The 16,683-nt window shown below is 40.8% G+C and overlaps 1 protein-coding gene across 7 annotated transcripts in view; it reads left to right on the forward strand.

Moving 5' to 3' along the window:
• The window catches only part of EXD1 (exonuclease 3'-5' domain containing 1), a 43,832-nt gene extending 29,042 nt beyond the window's left edge, over positions 1-14,790 (forward strand). For all 7 annotated transcript variants that reach the window (XM_061611399.1, XM_061611397.1, XM_061611401.1 and 4 more), the window contains 2 exons: positions 9,968-10,159; positions 12,890-14,790. In XM_061611399.1, coding sequence (XP_061467383.1) covers positions 9,968-10,159; positions 12,890-13,663 — 966 coding nt within the window. In that variant the 3' untranslated portion in view covers positions 13,664-14,790. The remainder of the gene's footprint in view (positions 1-9,967; positions 10,160-12,889) is intronic.
• Positions 14,791-16,683: the final 1,893 nt, after the last annotated feature.

Here is a 16,683-nt window from a genome sequence, read left to right on the forward strand (position 1 = left end):
TGGTCTTTCTCTTGCTTCGAACTTATCTGAAAAACCCCTTTTTGTTGTTCCTCGCTTCCCTCGCCAGCCTCAGCTCATTCTGGGTTTTAGCTTTCCTTACGCTATTCCTGCAAGCCCGAGCCGCTCGTCGGTACTGTTCCTTGGTGATGCGTCCTTCCTTCCATTCTTTATACATGCTCTTTTTTACTTTTACCTCCTCCACCATTGGCTTTTTCCGATGTCTTCCATTTTTCTTCCTCTTTGGAATTGTTTGCGATTGCGCTTTTTGTAATACGTTCTTCATGAACTCCCACGCTTCTTGGGCTCCTTTTTTCTTTAGTCTATCCAGCCACGGAATCCTACCCATCATTTCCCTGAGCTTGCTAAAATCGGCTTTCCTGAAATCCAAGGTCCACGTTTGACTATGTATCTATCTGCTTCAGAAGTGGCATCTGGTGAAGAGGGAAGATGCTCTTGCACAGAACTTAGAACCATTTTTTTGACTCAGTCTTCACCTGAGGACTTTAGAGGTTTCCTAGAGGTTTCTCCAGGGCAGAACACTCTTGTTCTCATCACTCCCATTTTACCCCCCCCCATATTAATGAAACTGGGTTTGTTTCACCCTCTGTGGCTCATACTGTTTTTTCTTTGGATCAATTTTATTCAGCCCCACCTCCACCAGTGCAACTGTGGTTATCTGATCTCGTGTTACCGCAGTTAAACAACACCATTTTGACAGCCCTCTCCAAGGACTCAACCGGTCAGCCTCAACCGATATCACAGAATGTACTGCCATCTGGGCTTGGGGCAACACATCAGCAACATGCCACCACATTAGATGGGATAGCAGCAGCCTCCCAGAGTCCAGTAGCAATATCTCAATCCCCAGTGGTTCCTACCCAAGCCACACTTACTGCAGTCCAATCAACAGCAGACCCACGGGCTTTGGTGCCACCCACTCAGCAGGCACTGCAAGTGGATCCTGTTAGGCAGGTGAGACATGTTTCTCCCAGTCCACATGACGTCCTGAGAGGGCGGACCACTGGAACTAGAGTTCAACGCCCAACTAAGGAGCCCGTACCTGACAGGGAAGACCCTAACGCTGAGTCCAACCTTACCATATTGGATGAGGAGGAATGGAGTGGGACTTCAGAATCAGAGAAGGTCTCCACACAGCTGTTCCAAGAAACTCATTTTCTCACTTTACTGTATAAGATTATGGAGCTTTTGGACCTAACATCTAAGAATGACCCACCAGCTCCATCTACCTTGAGAGTGGTGGCAGTATGCCTGGATCCTCAGCCTAAGTCCAAGGTGGTGAAGCTAACCCCACCCATACCTAAGATCATCTAAGATGATGTAAAAAATTGCTGTCAACAGCGAATAAGTTTTATGTGTTGGAGCAAAGATTAATGGATCAGTTAAGAGTACCTCTCATAGACACTTCTCTTTCTGGTCTCATGAATCCTTCTTTTAATTCCAAACATTTGGATGCTCAGTTCAAGGATGCCCTAGACTGAAAAATGGGATTGAAGAAAGTCTGTGATGCCTGTGCATTATCTGCTTTGCTGGCTTCACCATGACGTTGGCTTCCATTTGCAAAGCACTGTAAACTCAAAAGTATCAGGCCTCCAAAGACCTAACTAAGGTCTACCTCCCTGTGCCAATACATCTGGAGCACCACAGGTTGCTGCACTTTGCCTAGGCAAACCAGCATTAACAGTACACAATGATGCCTTTTGGCTTAGCATCAGCTCCAAGGGTCTTCACAAAGGTAATGGTGCTTTTTTACTTAGGAAGGTATTCACTTATACCCTTATCTAGGCAACCTACTGATTCATTCCTTGACAATCCAGTCAGCATATCAAGACGTTTATTATTTATTTATTTATTTATTTATTACATTTATATACTGCCCCATAGCCGAAGCTCTCTGGGGGGTTCACAATTAAAAACATTAAAAACAAATATACAAATTTAAAACACATTTTCTAAAAAACAATTTAAAAACACATGCTAAAATGAAATGACTAGCAGTCCTGAAAGACTATGGGTTCTTTGATATATTTACTAAGAGCCATTTAATTCCCACAGAAATATTGCAGTACTAGAGAGCAACAATAGACACCAGGCAAGAGTCCCTCTCCCTCTCCCTCTCTCTCCCTGAAGGAGCCCAGGACAGAAAACAAACACATATTTAAAAATAAACCTTTAAAACATCTTTTAAAATATCTAAAAACAATTCCAACACAGATGCAGACTGGGATAAGGTCGCTACTTAAAAGATTGGTTGAAAGGGAAAGGTCTTCAATAGGCACCAAAAAGACAAGAGGAATGGCACCTGTCTAATATTTAAGGGGAGTGAATTTCAAAGGGTAAGTGTCACAACACTAAACGTCTGTTTCCTATGTTGTGAGATGGTATGTACAGGAGGCCCTCACCTGCAGAATGCAGTGATCAACTGTATATATAGGGGGTAAGATGATATTTCAGGTAACCTGATTCCAAGTTGTGTAGGGCTTTATACACCAAAACTAGCACCTTGAACTTATTCCAGTAGCTAATGGACACCCAGTGCAATTCTTTCAGCAGCAGGGTAATGATGGCGATATCATGGCCCAGTAAGCAGTCATGCAGCTATGTTTTGCACCAACTGCAGCTTCCAGACCATCCCCAGGGGCAACCACATATAGAGTACATTGCAGTAATCCAGCCTGGAGTAATCCAGCCTCTCCTGATTCAGATGTTACAGAGAAATAGAGCTAGGTGGTATCAGCGTACTGCTGACACCTCTTGCCAAATCTCCTAATGACTGCTGATGATCCAATGGCATCATGTAGATGTTAAACAGCATTGGAGACAAGATAGTACCCCGTGAGCAGTCATGCTGCCACATTTTGCAACAGGTGCAGCTTCTGAACCAATCTTAAGGGTAGTCCCACATAGAGTGCATTACAGTAATCCACCCTGGAGTTACCAGTGCATGGACAATAATGGTCAGGCTATCCCAGTCCAGAAATGGCTGCAGCTTTCTTACTGGCCAAAGCTGATAAAAGGCACTTTTAGCCACTGAGATCACCTGAGCCTCTAGTGCCAAAGATGGATCCAGGAGCATCCCCAGATTGTGAACCTGCTCTTTCACAGGGAGTACGACCCCATCCAAAGCAGGTAATTGAACAATTATCCAAACCACCTCTGTCTTGCTAGGATTCAGACTCAGTTTGTTCGCTCACCACCAAGTCCAGGCACTGGTCCAGGACTTGTGCGGCCTCTCCTGATTCAGATGTTACAGAGAAATAGAGCTGGGTATTGTCAGGGTACTGCTGACACCTCACCCCAAATCTCCTGATGACCCCTCCCAAGGGCTTCTTATGGATGTTAAACAGCATTGGGGACAAGATGGTAACCTGTGGCATTGCACAGCACAACTGCCAGGGGGGCAAAAGACAATCACGCAGTGCTACTCTCTGAAACTGACCCTGGAGGTAGGATCAAAACCACTGTAAAACCTATACCTATCTCACATGGTCAATAGTATCAAAAGCCGCTGAGAGATCAAGTAAGAATAACAGGGTTGCACTCCCCCGTCCTTCTCCCAATGAAGGTCATCCATCATGGCAACCAAGGCTGATTTAGGCCCATAACCAGGTCTGAATCCAGATTGGAATGGGTCAAAATAATCTCTTTCATCCAAGAGTACACACTATTGCTGTGCCACAACCATCTCAATCACCTTTTCCAAAAAGGGAGAATTTGCAGCCGGACAGTAGTTATCATAAACTATTGGGTCCTGGGTAGACTTTTTCAGGAGCTGTCAGAGCACCGCCTCTTTCAGGGTAGCTGGGACCACTCCCTCCCACAAAGATGCATTGACCACACACTGGATCCACTTGGTTATACCACCTTGGCAAGTTTTAATAAGCTGAGACGGGCAAGGATGAGAGGACATGTTGGCCACAGTGTTGCAAGCACCTTGTCCATGTCATCAGGCCTCATCAACTGAAACCGATCCCCAGAAGCTGCAACAGACATAGGGGCTACAGTAGATGTGGATGGGGCATCAAGATTACTACAGAGGTAAGCAACTTCCCCCTCAAAGTGCCTTGCAAACAATTCACAGTGGACTTCTGAAGGTTCTAAAACTCTGTTTCCTGGAGTTGATGTTAATAGACCCCTGACAATATGGAAAGTTCCACTGGATGACTACTTGAGGATGCAATGGAGGCAGAGAAGTGGGCCTTCTTTGCTGCCCTCACCACCACACAGTAGATGCAGTTATGATTTTTTTACTCATGCTCAATCAGCCTCACAGCAAGTCTTTCACCATTTGCACTCTAGCAAAGATACATCATGGTTGCTAGGGAAAAATGAATGGCAAGCTACAGAAATTCCAAGGACTAGAAAGTAAGACAGAAGCAGGAAAAATGCATTAAGAGGGAAAAACAGTAGCTCTTTAGGATTCTGTGGATTCCTACCTTGATGTCCAGACAACTTGCTTATCAAACACAACTCTGACTTGACTCATTGGCTAAAAACATTGACAGGCAAGAGCAATCAGGCTGGCTCATTTCACAGAAATTGCTTAGAAGGGTACCTGCACATTTTGCTTCATAACTTTATTTTGAGGAAGGGTAATGACTTTTTTTTAAAAAAGTCAGTCTGGGGGCCCTGTTCAAGGATACCAGTGAAGGGTTTAAGGGATTAAAAAAAAAGAATTTGAGGAGCATATTGCCTTGAAGACCATCGATAAAAACAAATTTAAATACATCAGAAGAGAAAACCAGTTAGGGCAGCCTTCTTCAACGTGGCATGATCCAAATATTTTGAATTCCCTTTCCCAGATGGAACTAATGGGTGTTTTAATCCAACACTTCTGGAGTCCCCATTAGGGACTGAACTGAGGACAGTTGAACTATTGGACAGCAAGGGAGTTAAAGGAGTGTTAAAGGTGGATAATGAAATTACAAAGAAACAGTGAATTATTTGTGTTTGCCTTCACTGTGTGGTGTAGTGGTTAAGGTGTTGGACTGCGACCTGGGAGACCAGGGTTTGAATCCCCACACAGCCATGAAGCTCACTGGGTGACCTTGGGCCAGTCACTGCCTCTTAAACTCAAAGGAAGGCAATGGTAAACCCCCTCTGAATACCGCTTACCATGAAAACCCTATTCATAGGGTTGCCATAAGTCGGGATCAACTTGAAGGCAGTACATCATCATCACTGTGGTAAATGTAGGATTGAACTGACATTTTCCAGGAAGGATTGCTAGTGAGTATTACTACTGAGATAAAGTCATGAAGGCATTATCAATAAATTAAATATTAACAAATCACTGGGTCCAGATGGTATCCACCCAAGAGTTTTTTAAATAACTCAGTGTGAAATTGCTGTTCTTATAAAATATGCAATTTATACCAGCCTTAGTAGCAAAGGCCTGGAAAGTGTCAAAGAGCGTTTTTTAAAAGGGAATCCAGGAAATTATAAACCAAATAGCTTAACATGTGTTCCAGGTAAATTGCTTTCTCAAATAAAACATCAAGTTTATAGAAGGACAAGTCTTGCTAAAGAAGATTAACACAGCTTCTGCAAAAAATAAGTTCTGTTGCTCAACAAACGTAAAAGTCAAGGGATAAGAAGATAAGTCCTCCAACTGGTTAATGAACAGGAAGCAGAGAATAGAAATAAATTGACTGTTCTCACAATGGGGAGATGTGAGAAGTGGGGTCCCCCAAGGATTGGTATTGTGACCTGTGGGTGAAATCCAACTAAGTCATACTTGGAGCAGACTATTGAAATAAATGGAGGTAAGTAATGTAAGTCCATTGATGTCAGTGGATCTACTCTGAGTATGACTAACATTAGGCATCATCCTGTGCTTTTTAATTTATTCATTAATGATCTGGAGTTAGGGTGAACAGTGAGATGTCCAAGTTTGCAAATGACACCTAATTATTCAGGTTGGCAAAAACAAAAAGGTTTTGAAGAGCTCCAAAGGTGACTGAGGAACAACAGAGAGGTGTATTGCTGTCAGTCCTGCTTGTGGGCTTCCCACAGGCATCTGGTTGCTCACTGTGGGACATAGGGTGCTGGACTAGATAGGCCTTTGTTCTGGTCCAGCAGGGCTCTTCTTACATTATGTTCCTTTTTTAATTCATGTCAGCGTTGCAAAAACACACCTGTTAGATGTAGAATTTACCTCTCAATGCTAACCAGGTGGCAATGCCAATTTCCCTGTGTTCATCTGGGTGGTTTTTGTTCTAGGATCAGCACAGAATTGCAGTAAGGCTTTGTCCTACACCCAGCAAGCTCAATTTATTGTTTTTAGAAGGAACAAGAGCCATTTTTTTTACATGGTTGAGGGAAATTGTTCTGAAAATGCTTGGAATGCAAAAGGGAGAGAGATGTTATCAAGGAGTCTAGAAGAAAGTGGTTCTCTAAACATGTTCCCCCCTCTAGGATGCACACCTTAATGTGGTGAGGGGGTTTGAGAGTGTTGAAGGAGCTGACAGCAATGCCATCAGGAGTCTAGACCAAGAGGCTAGACTCCTAGCAGGGGCACCCAAGGCGAATCGTCAAAGCTGAGACACCAGGCTAAGATGCATCCAATCTCAGAAGAAGGCAATGGTAAACCACCTCTGAATATCTCTTATCACGAAAACCCTATGGAAGAAATATGAGTAACCCTATGAGTAAAGCTAAAGAACAACAACAAAGCAATCATAATGCCAAAATACAATTTAAATAACATCCCAGAAGAATACAAAGATCAAGTAAGGAACAGGTTTGAGGCTTTAAATTTAGTTGACAGAGAACCAGAAGGAATATGGATTGAAGTCAGAAACATTATCAGGGAAGAATGCAAAAAGACAACACCTCTAAATAAAAAGAAAGACCTCAATAGATGACTGAAGAAACTCTTAAAATGGTTAAAGAGAGAAAGAAAGCAAAAGGAGATAGAAACACGGTCAGAACCCTAAATGCAACAATACAGGGACTAGTATGTAGGGACAAAACTATTACAATAGTTATTGTATAGAAATACAAGAGGACAACAAAAAGGGAAGAACAGAAGCCGTATTTCAAAAGGTTAGAGAAATTAAAGGGAAATTTGAACCAAGAGTAGGGATGTTGAATAATCAACAGGGGGACACACTTAGTGACCGAGATGAAATAAAAGGAAGATGGAAGCAATACACTGAACTCTATAAAAGAGATGCCAGGATGACAGATTCATTCACGGAGGAACCGTATGATGAAGAACCAGAAATTTTAGAATGTGAGGTGAAAGCTGCTCTTAAAATACTTGGAAGAAACAAATCACCAGGAACAGATGACACACCAACAGAGTTGGTACAAGCTACTGAGACTGAATCTGTCCAAATTCTGACAAAAATTTGTCAACAAATAAAAACTAAACAATGGCCCACAGATTGGAAGGGTTCAATATACATCCCAATTCCAAAGAAAGGGGATCCCAGGGAATGCAGTAATTATCAAAGTATTGCCTTAATATCCCATGCAATTAAGTATGCTCAAGATTCTACAACAAAGGCTCTTACCATATGTGGAGCGAGAAATGCCAGACGTCCAAGCTGGATTTAGAAAGGGAAGAGGCACCAGAGATCATATTGCAAACATATGTTGGATAATGGAACGGACCAAGGAATTTCAGAAGGAAATCACCCTGTGCTTTATAGATTATAGCAAAGCCTTTGATTGTGTAGATCATGAAAAACTATGGAATGCTTTAAAAGAAATTGGGGTGCCACAGCATCTGATTGTCCTGATGTGCAACCTATTCTCTGGACAAGAGGCTACTGTAAGGACAGAATATGGAGAAACTGATTAGTTCCCCATCGGAAAGGGGGTGAGACGGGTGTATGTTATCACCCTATTTGTTTAATCTATACGCAGAACATATCATACAGAAAACGGGATTGGACCAAGATGAAGGAGGTGTGAAAATTGGAGGGAGAAATATCAATAATTTAAGATATGCAGATGATACCATACTCTTAGCAGAAACCAGTAATGATTTGAAACGAATGCTGATGAAAGTTAAAGAGGATAACACAAAAGCAGGACTACAGCTGAACGCCAAAAAGACTGAAGTAATGACAACAGAAGATTTATGTAACTTCAGAGTTGACAATGGGGACATAGAACTTTTCAAGGATTATCAATACCTCAGCACAGTCATTAATAAAAATGGAGAAAATATTCAAGAAATCAGAAGAAGGCTAGGACTGGGGAGGGCAGCCATGAGAGCACTAGAAAAGGTCCTGAAGTGCAAAGATGTATCACTGAACACTAAAGTCAGGATCATTTAGACCATGGTATTCCTGATCTCTATGTCTGGATGTGAAAGTTGGACAGTGAAAAAAGCAAATAAAAGAAAAATCAATTCATTTGCAATGTGTTGTTGGAGGAGAGCTTTGCACACACCATGGATTGCGAAAAAGACAAATAATTGGGTGTCAGAACAAATTAAACCAGAACTGTCACTAGAAGCTAAAATGATGAAACTGAGGTTATCCTACTTTGGACACATCATGAGAAGACATGATTCATTAGAAAAGACAATAATGCTGGGGAAAATAGAAGGGAGTAGAAAAAGAGGAAGACCAAAGAAGAGATGGATTGATTCCATAAAGGAAGCCACAGACCTGAACTTACAAGATCTGAACAGGTTGGTTTGTAACAGATGCTCTTGGAGGTTGCTGATTCATAGGGTCGCCATAAGTCGTAATTGACTTGTGTTAGAAGTGGGACAAGAGAAGCTCCTGTTTTGTTCTTATGTTTATGTTCCAGAAGGGAGATAGAGTTAGGGTCCTCCAAATGGATAGGCTTGTTTACCTTTACCTGTGATGCTGTGACTGACTTCCTTCCGGCTACTAGACTGATACGTCTTTAGGGAAGTTTACCTGCCCTTCCTCCTTCCGCCCTCTCTTCTTTTCTCCAACTGGACTGTCTAGGAGAGAGGAGACACATTTTGTCTCTGCTCTCCCTCTCCTAGCCATGAGAGCAATTCCCACGCCTGGGCATTGCTCCTCCAACTTAGTTAGTGAGAACTAGGTATGCCTTCGTATCTACTATGTATTTCTATAAATAAAGTAGCTTTTCTTATTTTACTAAGTCTTAAGTCTCAGTGACCCTGATGCAGGGTAAAAGCCTGCTTTCTTAGGTAAACGCACACACACGCTGGTACACTCGCATTTCAGACCGCTGTTACTCTCTGCTGTGCTGCTTAAACAAATTTAGCACCAGCAACAAGACGAAGGCACATAACAACAAACATGTTCTTGGAGGAAAGGGGGTATAGAGGAAAGGAAATATCAAGGGTGGATGGAGGATGAAGATCTGAGAGGCAAATTTTTGGAAGAGTAAACGGTAAAATCAATAGAAACAGAGGGGAGCAAGAAACCAAAGTTCACAGATGAATAATAGAGACTAGTTATAAAAGAGGCAAGATTTCATCAGGTATAGGCATTAAGGGTGCTGACAATTGTAGCTCTGAGGTGTAAACTACAGTTCTCAGGATTTTTGGGGGATGGTGGAATGTGCTTTAAATGTGTGGTGTACACAGTTTCAGTAGTGTAGGACTGCAATCCTGCGTGTGCTTGCTTATCTGGGTTTTAGTGAATTCAGAAGTGCTTACATCTGAATAAAGTTTCATAGAATCATCCTTTTTTTAAAAAAAAAACTTTATCTGATATAGCTAGTATAAATCATGTTTTTGTAGTGTGATTATAATAGTTTGCATTTATATTGTGTATATAACCAATCATCAGTGCTATCTTGTTAATTCTTTAAAATACGCCGGTATTCTCATATTGTAGATAGGGTGTCTGAGAACGAATGTGCAGCTCAGGCTCTTTGTTACTAAGCTACATCGGCAATTGCATTTCCAACTCCAGTTCTGGAAGTGTGTTTTTAAAAATCCCTTTGTTAATAGTTATTTTTTTCATTTTACATTTGGGGCACATAGGAAAATCCTGAGGTATGGTTTGTAAGACCCCTTCCACCTGCATTGCTGAATGTATTAGCTCTGGAAACAGCGTACCTCCTCCCTCTCCGCATGCTGCTACTCGATGAAATTATGTCAGACCTAACAACTTTGGTGGATGGATATCTAAATGCATTTCGGGAAGGATCTGCAGATCCACTGGGGAGCACAGAGGTAGGTGAAACCTCAGTATCATTCTAGTGTGTGGGATCACCTAATTCCTTATTGCTGCCAGTCTTATTTTCACATTTCAAACCTGCTAAGTTTAGATATTTATTTATCAAAAGGCTTTTCTGCTTTTCAGTTTCCAGAAAATACCTAAGCAATTCACATTATAAATCTCACACACACAAAAATGAAAACTGTGTTTGTAACATCACAGTATCCAAAGGCAAGAAAGAGGAACCAACACTAGTAGTCAGGAAAAGTCTGGGTGAAAAGTTAAACTTTTAGTTGATGGTGAAACCACGCAACTGTTTCACCTAATCTTAATAGGAAGAACTTTCCACATGGTGATCACAACAAAGAAAAGCCATCTTCCAGGCCCTCACCAAATGGGCATCCATAGGTCATGGTACAGTCAGAAGGGCCCCATCCAGATTGTAGTGAACTGGATAGTCATAATCCAAATCAATTTTCTCCAGTCATATCAGAATTTTATTTCTGTTAAAGATGCCAGTGGTTGAATGTGTTCTTTCTTGTGGTATTTATTCCTTTTGGTACATATTTTGATTATGGAAACAATGCTTATTTAATTTATATTTATTTATTCCACATTATTAAGCATGCATGCTCTTAGTGCATCTTACAAGGGAAAAATAATACAATTAACAATAAAATTCTGTAAAACCATCAATAACAGAAGATAAAATAAAAAACAAATTGTTATTGTTTCTTAAATTTATATCCTGCCCTTCCTCCCAAAGGAGCCAAGGGTGGCAAACAACAAGTGACAGATAGTATAAAACAAAAAACTTGAGTGGCTTAAACATCTAAAAATATTAAGAAAATAAAATACTTGCATAGCACCAAAAAGATAGCAGGTACCAAGTTTTCTGGGGAGGGCTTAGTTTTGACTGCTTTACACCTTGATGGGTTGCCATATTCCTAATGTGCATTACTTGAGTATTTTCTGTAATGTTTGGATGTTCACATGTTGGAAAATGTATAGTAAACACATCTTCAGAAATATCAGCCAACAGTTGTTTCTGGAAGTGTGTCTATCAAAAGTGTTTAGTCGCATGCCTTTCGAAAATACAGAGAAGACAGGATTCAGCCTTGGTTGAAATACAGAATCTTTCTGTTTACTGTGGCTGTCAGCATAGCTACTTCCACAAAAGGTTTAAAAAAAGCTTTCTGGCATTTCAGTTTTGGTTCACACAGATAGCACAGAGCATGGTAATTCATCTGAGTCATGGATGCATTAGTTTTCACTGTGTAATCTCTGAAATTAATGCAGGATTATTCACTTCTACATTTTGTTCTCTTTAGCATCTGCGGTTGTGGTCTTAATCTTATAACCGAATCTATTGATATTAATACTTTAATCTCATATCCCAATGGGTCTTGCATTATGCTCACTCTGATTTATGGTTGTTTTATTTGAACAAAAGAAGCTGCCTTATACAGAGTCAGATCATGTGTCCATCTACCTCAATGTTGTCTATACTGACTGGCAGTGGTTCTCCAGGCTTCTAGGCAGGAGTCCTTTCCAGCCCTAATTGCAGATGCTAGGAACTGAACCTGGGACTTTTTGCATACAAAGCAAATGCTCTACCACTCAGCCACAGCCCTTCCAATATAGGATCCCTAGCAATGTATTTGATTATATTGTATGTGGTTTATTTTTTAAAAAATTACACATCTGTTTTTCAAGATTTTAGCTTAAAATAATCTAGGATGGGTGCTGTTAGTTTTAGGGACTGAAGAGGTGGGCACCATACAAGAGTAAATATCCCTTGCAGCAATAATAGTGAAATAACATGCACCCCTACCCCAGTGATGCATGATGGGGGTGGGATTAGGATGATGAATAGTGTTCCCTCTGAAAAAAAATGGACTGGCTTCAAGTCAATCCTGACTTATGGCGACCCTATGAATAGGGTTTTCATGGTAAGCAGTATTCAGAGGGGGTTTACCATTGCCTTCCCCTGAGAGGCAGTGACTGGCCCAAGGTCACCCAATGAGCTTCATGGCTATGTGGGGATTCAAACCCTGGTCTCCCAGGTCATAGTCCAACACCTTAACCACTACACTACACTGGCTCTCTATCAGCATATCATTGGTGATGACAGGGCTGGGCCACAGCAGAGGCCTCAACTTTGCCTGAGTGAACAGTAAAGTCCTGCTGGTGGTAAGCAGTAGAGAGCCCTTGAAATGGGATATTTCAGGATGGGGATCCTCAGGCCTCTCAACTGTGCCAGCATGGATCTAACTGCCTCCTCATCTTTTGCCTTGCCAGCATGAACAGCAGGGCTTCAGATGTGGTGGATTTGCTGCTCTCCAGCCTAGGATTTGGGTTGCTCTACCTGTCTTCTTTTTGCACTCAGCTTTGTTTTCTTTGGGGGGAAAAGCAAGAGGTTTTTGGCATTAACATATCTGGTCTGCCAAAATTGCTCATCTGTGCATACTTATTATACTATTTTATGTGTTACAGAAAAGAAGTTTTTTCTTTTACCTTTTCCCCCTCTTCAAAGCTATTTGACAGAATAGCAGATTAGCATTTAATGCATTTTGTACTTGATGGAATGCTCCAAATGTCTTTTAATTCAGTGGATGTTATTTAACAGTTGTAGGCATCCCCAGTGTATCATGTTTAGCTCCATATAGATATAACTGTTCTTGAAACAATAACAATAAATGTCTACTACAGTTCTGATCTATATGTATGTGATTTTTAATTAGATCTCTTGCATGGAGCTACCACAAGAGCTTAGACAACTGGCAGATTTTCACAAGGAACGAAGAGAGAGGGCAATACAGAAGTACCAGCTAAACGAGGAAGGTTTCCTCGTCAGAAAACAAGTAGAACCTTTCGGAACAAAAGTAGCAAAGGAGGAAGGAAACCAAAGGGATACTGCTGGCTTAACACTTTCCAATAGGGCAGCATTCCCTAAAACATTCACTGCTGGTCCTGTCCATCTCTTGGATCAAGTTGCTCAAGACAACTCTGAAGAAGAGGGGAAAGTAAATCATTGTGATAATCAGTGGGCCACAGCTCGTGGTAGTAATATAGAATCTGAAACAGAAACAAGAGGCCCAGTTTGTTGTAAATCAGTATTAGAAGAGACTGAGGTGTTGGGGGGAAAACTGTCGCCAGTATCAAAGCCACAGACAAAGGTAACTCTGACTTTAGAAGAGGAAATCAGGCAATTATTGACAGAAGACAGGAATGAAAACACAAAATCTCCTGCTGCCTCTGCCCTTTCACCTCCAAAAATGAACAATTCTAAGATCTCATTTCCAGCTGCAAGACTGCCATCGCCTGCTGGAGACCTATCTCGCCAAACCCTGTATAACATTGCACTGTGTCAAAATCCTTTTTTTCGAACAATCCAAGATTACCGTTTCCAGGTTCCCACAAGAATCAAGAAGGAAGATAGTGATTTGGCCGTTCACTTTGCCCTCCCTTCAGAATTAGACTGTCAGCTGCCAGCTCCAGGCACTGGAGACAAATAGCAGAAACTGTTTCTTTTTAAATTTCTTTGTTGCTAGCCATACTGGAAGACTTCCATTAATGGAACAAATTCTAGAAAGGGTTGGAGGCATATCCCTCATATTGTTTGTACTCATGTAAACACAATGTGTATTACTAGTATTACTTGTACCATTGTAGGCTCAGAGTCAAGTTCACTATTTTCAGATTATTTGAGAGAACCACAGATCTTCACTACATTGGAATTTTCCAGATTGTCTAGCTAGGACTAAAGTTCATGAATGTTGCAGTACTGTTAACTTCCTGACCAAAGGGAAGGGAGTTTTCAACCCTTTCATCATTCTTTTTTTAAATAACCTTAGCAACCCAACTCACATGAAGCATCTGCAATATTGGAAATATATTAATTAAGGATAATCAGCTCTTTCCCCCACATACACAATATCTGCAGTAATGTGTTTGGAACAGGTTTTCAATTCTAGATTGCAAAACTGCCCCAGACCAATATAGAAAGCTATTTATTGCATAAAATATCCATGGATAACAGCATTGCTTGGACAACATGAGCTTATATAAAGGGAAAAGCAAGTAGCTTTTCTAGTTTTTACTTCCAATCCTAACCATGTTATTCTGAAGAAAGTTTGGTTGATTTCAGTTGGACATGGATCCAAGTATGTAGTCTTAGGATTGCAGACATGATTTGATTATGACATAGAATATAAGATTTTTGCTTTTTCCTTGCAAACAAATTAATGTGAATTGCATGAACTGTGATGCAGTACTAAACTGTGTTCGATGTTTCGAAAGGTAGCTTTTCTTTTTTTGTGTGTGTGTGTTAGGGGGAAATACATAGAAACGGCCTGTAGTCATAGCATTATAGCAGCAGAGCTCTAAGGATGTGATCCTAAGCACACTTACTTGCAAACAGGTACAATTGAAGTATACATGAGTTAATTAGTTTCAAATAGAAGGGCAAAGCATTTTTATTTTATTGGAATTTGAACGAATGCGAGCTTCTTAAAATGTAAGTATATTTCAAATATAAACAATGACTTTTTGTTAGATGGTTTCCTTCCAAGACATCTCTTCACAAGACAGTTGAAATGTTTTTGTCTAAAATTGCTGCCCTGGGATCCTTTGGGAGAAAGAGCAGGATATAAATTAAAAAATAATACAAATTTTGATTCCTTGTGATTTTTTTTTGCTTTCACAAATATGGGTCCAAAGCAACATCATAGAAGCTTCTAGAGCTTCAGAAAGGGGAAGGTGGCACTCATTCTTCAAATGGGCAGTTCAGATGGACTGTGTGCATGCCTTGAGGGATAAACAACTTCCCAACTATTCACCTTCAACCGCTGCCTGAGCAGTATAGATAATCAATGTGAAAATGCCACTTATCTGGTATGTGCACACTAAGAACCTAAGAAGAGCCCTGCTGCTGTGGCAAGGATGTAGTCATTCAAGGTTGCTGGGGTTGGTAGACCCCACACTTTTTTGGGAGTAGAGTCCCAGTGACATCTCTATGTACGAGCCAATTAGCATGCAAAAGGTAGCATGTTGGCCACTGAGAAGAGTCCTTATCCTTTTGTGGTGACTGGAGCCAATCAGAGTGAAAGGAGGTGTCAGCCACTGAGAAGACTATTTTCAGTAGCTAACACACAGCCTCCCCTTTCATGCTGATTGGCTCCTAGGGACATCTATTGCAGTGGAGTACATACTTGCAAGACAGGAAGAGGAGGGAAGGTTGAAAAGGGAGTGTGGCATGGCCATCATGAAGGGGCCCTGCACTTCTGACCAAATACCAATTTTGTCCAACATTCTATTTTTAACCCCATTAGCCAGCTATCTGTCTTTGGGGAAGCTCCACACCTGAGACAATACTGTTATTCCACTGCTGTTCTCTGGTATCTGCAATATTGCAGCATATAGCCATCAGAAGGAGTGATAAGCTTGTCCTGTGTGTACTTGACTAAATTCCCCATGTTAGTGGCCATCATCTGGTAGAGAATTGTAGTTTTAACTATGCATTGTGTGATGCACTTCCTTTTGTCCATTCTCAGTCTGCAAGTATACCTGAGATTTTAAAAGATAAGAGCAGGAAAATCTTGTTCTATTGTAGATATATAAATAAAAAAAAATTTGGATACATATAATTTATATTCTGTCTTTTAGGAAAAAAGTTCCTTCCAAGAACTAAGAATTTTGTGGCACCTTACAGACTTAAATTTCTTTACAAGGTAGTTTAGACAATGAAAACAGTAACAAGTTCAAGGTTCTAGTTTTGGTGTACTAAGCCCTATACAGCTCGGGACCAGGATACCTGAAAGACCGTCTTACCCCTTATATACCCAGTCAATCACTGCACTTTGCAGGTGAGGGCCTCCTGCAGATACCATTTTTCAGGAGGCTCATTCTGCACAATATAGGAAATGGTCCTTTAGTGTGGCAGCAACCACCCTGTGGAATTCCCTCCCCTTAAATATTAGGCAGGTGCCATCTCTGCTATCTTTTCGGGGCCTTTTGAAGACTTTCCTCTTTCAACAAGCCTTTTAGGTTGAGACCTATCCCAGTCTGCGTCTGTGTTAGAATTGCTTAATGTGTTTTTAATGTTTTTAACCCTTTTTAAAAGTTGTTTTTAAAAAAATGTTTTTAACACTGTTTTGTTTTAATGTATTTTAAGGTCTGTTTTTATGATGTTTTAAAGTGTTTTTAGCGTTTCTGTTTGGGCTCCTGCCAGGAAGAAGGGTGGGATATATATCAAATAATAAATAAACATCTCACACTTCCACAGTAGGAACCCTTTTACTATTGAAGTGGCAGAAGCAGAGGGATTTTTTTTTAAAGGGAAATAGCTACCAGGTACAATCATAGTAGGTGACAGAGCCTTTGAGGAAGAGAATTCAGTTATCTAGCTAATTTTTTTTTAATTGTCGCTATTTCTATGCCCTCTTTCAGGCTTTAACCGAAAGCAGATCATTAGCACAATCATGCTAGAGAAACCATGTAAACCACTAGCAGCGAATAGCGAAGATTCGATTGTTCG

This window comes from Rhineura floridana, chromosome 2 (assembly GCF_030035675.1).
Source record: "Rhineura floridana isolate rRhiFlo1 chromosome 2, rRhiFlo1.hap2, whole genome shotgun sequence".
Classification (NCBI taxonomy): Eukaryota; Metazoa; Chordata; class Lepidosauria; order Squamata; family Rhineuridae; genus Rhineura; species Rhineura floridana.